At 34.3% G+C, this 6,226-nt stretch overlaps 1 protein-coding gene across 2 annotated transcripts; it reads right to left on the minus strand.

The window, feature by feature from the left end:
- Positions 1-4,178: 4,178 nt before the first annotated feature.
- Positions 4,179-5,941, minus strand: LOC107604817 (uncharacterized). 2 transcript variants are annotated; one of them, XM_088489847.1, is made up of 6 exons: positions 5,655-5,941; positions 5,329-5,398; positions 5,167-5,236; positions 4,993-5,069; positions 4,845-4,901; positions 4,228-4,248 (listed from the first exon to the last, which is right to left on the minus strand). In XM_088489847.1, the coding sequence occupies exons 1-6, from the start codon at positions 5,939-5,941 to the stop codon at positions 4,228-4,230; spliced, it is 582 nt and encodes a 193-aa protein (XP_088345973.1). The 2 variants fall into 2 exon arrangements, 1 of the variants encoding a protein (XP_088345973.1); XR_002349176.2 differs by lacking the exons at positions 4,845-4,901; positions 4,993-5,069; positions 5,167-5,236; positions 5,329-5,398; positions 5,655-5,941 and adding an exon at positions 4,709-4,757 and having other exon boundaries at positions 4,179-4,248.
- Positions 5,942-6,226: the final 285 nt, after the last annotated feature.

Raw genomic sequence — 6,226 nt, forward strand, 5'->3', positions numbered from 1 at the left:
TTCCATACAATAATACAATCTAAATACATTAGATGACAAATAATTACTAGTGGACTCATCAAGATTTAATATCCTAATTTATGGATAGCTTCATTCTTTCTTGAACTTCTTAGTGATGATGGCAATATACTTGCTTCTTGAGATTCTTGGTCCATCAAAATTATTCGCTGCTTCCCACTTTCTGAGTAGAGGATGTCTACCTTACTATATCTGATCTACACTGCAATTATTAGAAAAAAGAACCAAAAAGGAATTGTTACCATTGCAGTTACTTTTGATTAAATTTCAAGTATCTGCCTGCAACAATTTGGAACTCTTTCATAGATTTCTCAGATTCAATTCAGTGACTGGATACTTTATACAAGTCTTTGATCAATTAAGCAATCAAGAACTGTCATTGAGTTGAGAAAGAGAAGAGGCCTTAATTCACAACAATTATATGAACATGAAAATGCAATGTCTGAAGAAAAAACAACATAAATGAATCAATTAAATAAAAAAAAAAGAAAACAGTAAGAATTGAAGTAGAAAATGATGATGGAGAAAGAAGAATACCTCTTCCCTATGTGTTGCTCTCTCAACAGCATCAAGGTTCCTTCTTGAAGAAGTATTCTACCTTGCCACCACACAATCCACAGAAGCAGAAGCATGATCTGATGCGAATCCAATTCCAGGGCCACACTATACATCCTGAAAAGAAGAAGAAGAAGAAGAAGAAGAAGAAGAAGCATGTTTATGGTGACATGTTTATTGTAAAAGCATGTACCTTTTCATTGTTCCTATCTAATCTAATATCTATATATATAACCTTCTCTTCAACAAACACAAAGCACTACTACATGGTATCTGGAGGTACATTAATCTTTATTCTCTCATCACATCACATAAGAAGGGAGGAGGAGGGTGGTATCTACATAAGAAAAAAGACTTGAAACTTTAGCAAGCAGTGAAAAAATAATAAAGCATGTAACCAGTATAACAACTCACACAAAGAATATTGCCTAAATTTTTATATCAGGTATAACACATTATGAATACAAAAATAAATGAAATACAGAAACTTCATATCCCTGTTAGTCTTCATTGAACCTGTCAAGAACATACCATTCAACTCAACTCAAATGTAGTCGCAACAAGAAAGCAGGAAGCAAAACTAAAAGAAACTCGAAACTTACTGGAAGGATCCTGCTTTGAGCTGATTCCAAACCATAGCCTGATCTGAGTTTGCTTGAACCTTATCTTAGATAAAGTTACTGGGAGAGGTAGCATGCAGAGAAGAAGCCTTCAGAGACGCAGCTTAGATAAACTTCAATCATATGACACAACTCGCGAACTTGTTAATAATCTTGCATGTTGTAAAAAGAGATTGTTGCAAATTTTGAAGAGTGAAGACAGAGTTCTATGATGATTGATTTCAAACAAAATAAACATTAGTTTGCAGATTTTGCTTCCTTTCCATATAGAAAATGAGCATAAAAACATTAGTATTCTGTTTTCTACATTTCAAATTTTCTATTACTGATTATGAAACAACTTAATTGGCATCTATCAGATCCTTTTAGTTTATGACTTTATACAACATAATTATATTCATCTACATTCTTATAGACCAGAATCCCAAAATTTTAAAATATTAGAAATGATTAAGTATTTTCAGTTCATATCAAAGTCTAACAACCTGCTTTTTATTTAGATGACAAAATAAGAACCGAAAAGAAGAGAATACATAATCCATAATAAAATTATATATGGAATGAATCAACAACATGAATAAGAAGAAATAATTAAAGAAGCATATACCAATGAACTCACTCAGAGAATGAAGCAGATGATGAAGGCTAAAACATAGCCAAGTTCATGTCTTCATGAGTTCAGAAACAAAGTGGGTTGGCACTTGTCCCTTCAAGATCTAATTCAGCTCCTTTCCTCACTGAGAAAAGAAAAAAGAGCATTGGTCTTATATAACCATAAAGTTAGAAAATATGAAAAAAGAAAAAGGTGTCATGTTCATTGAACCTAGACAGAAAATAGTCCTAGGGAGAAATTAAACATCATGGTTTGAGGAGAAGCTAAGTTGTAAAAAAGGTTTGGTGTGGGTATGCACACAGCATCTGTCTAACGTTTTTAGAATAGTTATAGAAATAGTTATAGAAATCTTCCAGAAGAAGTACTAACCTTCTAATCCCATTGAGGATGAGGCTGACTTCATAGAATTTATGCCACTTTTCACGAATGATGAAACATGTCGGACGTATTCCCTCCCAGCTTGTATGTAGATTGAACCTCTCTGTGAACTAGTATTTGAAGTTTGCGTCTTGGTATAATGCGAAGTTTCCTCACTGCATTTATTCATATAGCACATCAGGTGATATGATTCTGAATTGCAATGTTGGAAGAGGATCAATATCATGAACGCATAACTGGATAAGTGAGCTATATGATTCTGCTTAGATGTATAATTACCTTCCACTCTTATTTTGCCTACAACCTTCTTCATCTTCAGGGGAAATGTTTGTTCTGAATTCCTTGCATTTATGCCTTCAGTTGGTTTTACTTTTACACCTCGAGGTTGCAACAAGAAGTCATGCAATCTATAGAATTCAAGGGACAAGATAAATGATTGAGGGCGAAAGATGAAGGCACTGAAGCGTAAATTTTAAAATGAAATGGAACCCACCCAAAGGCACTTTGAAGAGCCAGGCACTCATCTTTCAAAAACTCCGGTGCCTCAGTGCAGCCTCTTGCCCATGCTTGCAGGCACAGGCGTATGCAGGCATCATAAGTGATAAGGGTTTGCCAGGCATATTGACTATTGCAACTGCTGAAATAACATGGAAAGGAACAGTGTACATTAGCCCAGATTTTCAAAGCATTAATCTGGGTACGAATCTCAGGTTTGTTTTACTTGAATAAGAGTTCCTACTCAGCTAAAAAAATCAAGGTTTGTTTCAAAATAAGGTAATGATGTGTGTTTGTATTTTACTTTGCTGATATATAAAGTTTTACATAAGTGCATGAAGTAAAGGTTGACAGCACCTGGTGTTGTAATATGCTAAATGAGGTCTTTCAGTGTCCTCTGTGATAGTTCTGTCTAGTCTGCACAGTTAAGCATCAAATGGACAATGTAATTCGGAAGGAAAGACAAGGGAAAAAAATGGAAAGAAAGAAAGAAAGAGGGGCAATTGAAGGCAGCCATAGATGGCAATAGAAGTACCTTTGAGCAAAGTCAGTGGTGGCTTTTACATTATCCTAATGAACCAGCATGTCCTAAGCAATTCTTTATGAATTCAATCTACTAACCCAAAGGCAGATATTTACTAACCACCCATTCTCTATGGCCCTGAAGACTATCTGGCTTCAAGTTTTTAATATTTAATAAATTTTAAATAATTTATTTTTTATTTTAAATATTTTATTTTTTATTTTAAAAAATAAATTAGACAATTTAAATACCACAACAAAGATAAAATTCACCATCATATTATTTATATAGTTGACTTTATTATGAAACCTGTAGCCAAGTTAAGCCTATTAGTAGTCCATGCATAGCAAATTAAAAAAACTAAACCTCATTTTTTATTTGTAGTTTCTAATTTGTTAGTCAACCATGTTAGCTGTTAGTTGATAAATATACATTAAAATTAATTATTAAAATTAAATATTAATATAAAATATATAATAATTAATTTTAATATACACAATATATTTTTTTTCTCTCAATATAGTATTATAAATATGAAAATAAACTGTTAATTAAAAAATAATAATAAGAAGAAGAAGAAAGAGAGTATATTTTACAAGTATATATGTTGAAATTGATGTACCTGTAAGAGTCTTTTAGCGAGATCAATGGCTACAAGTCCAGCACTACAACCCATGCCACTTAGATTATAACTCAAAATGTCATCCTTAAGCCTATAATGGTTCACAACCATTGAACTCAAAGAGGGTGTTGTGTTCAACAAGCTACAATTTGTTACAATTATCCCTATCTCCTCTGCCTTCACTTTTGTCTTCATCAAAACCTCATCAATGGCGCCAAAACATAACCAAAACCACCCTCCCCAAGAATACTATCCGGTCTGAAATTTCCGGTTGCAGCTTTAAGTTCTTGAAATGTAAATTTAAGAAGTGAGCAAGGAGCCTTATTCTCCTGAGGTGGGGGATCAGGATTATCAGAAGATACTCTAGCTTCATTCGGAGGGCATAGTTCTCGATTGCTAGCATTCAGGTATCTTGTCTCAGTTGCTGCAACAATGCAAAGAAATGTGAAGCATTCCTTCTTCAAATTTTAACCACTTTATTGAACATGATTGATTATACATTGACAATTGCATTTAGCTTGGTTTTTGGATCTGATATAATGTAAATAGAACCAACATAGTACATAAAAACTGAAGGAAAAAAGGAAACACAAAATTGGCTAACTTACTGAGAGTAAATTTATAATGATAGAAAAATCATGAAATTCGGCAAACCTTAAAAGAAAGAATGAGAAAATTGGAGCAGTCTGTAGTTGAATGGAAGTGTTTAATTTTGTTTATGCAGTAGCAGAATGGGATGGGGGAAAGGGTACTGGGAAAGCAATAAAGCATAGTTAGAAAGAAGAAAAAAGGATCCATGTTTTTTGATAGGAGGGAGCAGATGATAATTGAAATCCATAAAAAAAGCAGCTTTCCCCCAAAAACAAAGTAATGAAGAAGGGTACCTGCATCATAAACGAGACTAGTACGAGGGATAGTGTTAGGGGAGTGTCTTGAACCTTATCTTAGATATTTTTTTTCTTTGGCTGACATACACAATAATGCTTAGTCATAATAACAAAACATTTTTCACAAACCAACCTCTTTTCCTTTTCGAATCGGCCTTACTGCGATTATGGTTGCTTGGCCATCCCTATCCTGCATACAAAAAGATTAGGACTACAAAGATAGTCATATCTTTGTAGAATCAAATTAAACCAGGTACCGATTGACTCAGTTCGAAACGTACCTCGTCTCTCTTGAAGGCTTTGGCATTAGAACTACAGGAATGGTTCATGCAGCTTTGCAAAGGAAAAAAAGCAGTTCCTACAGTAAAATTTAAAAGGATTCAGGTATAATTACAAATAAAACTGCATAATTTCAATAACCAGTAGGCTAACACTAACTGTGATTCATTCATTACCTAGGCAACAAACAGAATAGTCTTCACCAAGAGCATCTAAATATGGTTGTGTAATTTTCTCAGCTTCTTCCTACCATTAACAATGACGAGGAAAGGAATCGAGTCAAAAGAGTTTCTTTCTTTGGAGATAAAGTAGAAAAGTAATTTGAACAAAATTCTAACCTTATCAGGATTTTTCAGATCATCAATGTATAAAAAGTAATCCTCCACAGGAGAAGCTACAACCAAATCACTGGAATATATAAACCAAGGATTAATACACAGGTTAGTTCAATCCAAAATTTCAATTCAATAGAAAAAAAAATGGCAGAGACTAGAAAGGGTTACACAGTCATAGGGAGGAAACAAATAAGAGAAGAATGAAGGGAGTTCGTTCACAGAAAGCTTGCCATATCTGTCACTGTAATAAAACCCTAAATTTGTTTTGAGAACAGAACAGATACAATTGCAAGAAAATCAATGTAATCTGAAGGAATGACGGAACCTACCTGAACCAACGGTGACGAGAAGAAGAGGTAGAAGCGGCGGCGACGACGCTGACGAGCTTTAGCGAGCAGCGACAGAAAACGGCGTGAAGAAGGTAGCGAAATTCATCAGCATCGAAACTGAAAGAGAGAGATTGGGGAAGGGGTGTGATGGAGCTTTGGGAACGGCGGTGAAGGGGCGAAAGGCGCCGATGATGAAGGATTAGGAGCGAATCGGTGAGAAGCGGCGTGGATGAAGGATGGAGTGTTTTGTAAAATGAAGATGGCATCGAGGAGAACGTGATTTTCATACCCTTATTTTCACCTCTTTCGACAGAATAATTTAAATTACAGACGGAAAATCCGTCTGTAATAATTTAATAAAACCAAGCATTTTGTCTATTTAATTACAGACGGATTTTCCGTCTGTAACTATTTTTTACGGAAAAAAATTAATTTTTCCGACAGAATTATAGACGGATTTTTTTTGTCTGTAATTTATGCTAATCTATTTTTTTGTTTTCCGACAAAAAAATCCCTCTGAAATTTCGTCTGTATTTCAGTGGGATAAAATCCGTCAGAAATATCCGTCTGTA

This window comes from Arachis ipaensis, chromosome B6 (genome assembly GCF_059453495.1).
Source record: "Arachis ipaensis isolate K30076 ecotype BB chromosome B6, ASM5945349v1, whole genome shotgun sequence".
Taxonomy (NCBI): domain Eukaryota; kingdom Viridiplantae; phylum Streptophyta; class Magnoliopsida; order Fabales; family Fabaceae; genus Arachis; species Arachis ipaensis.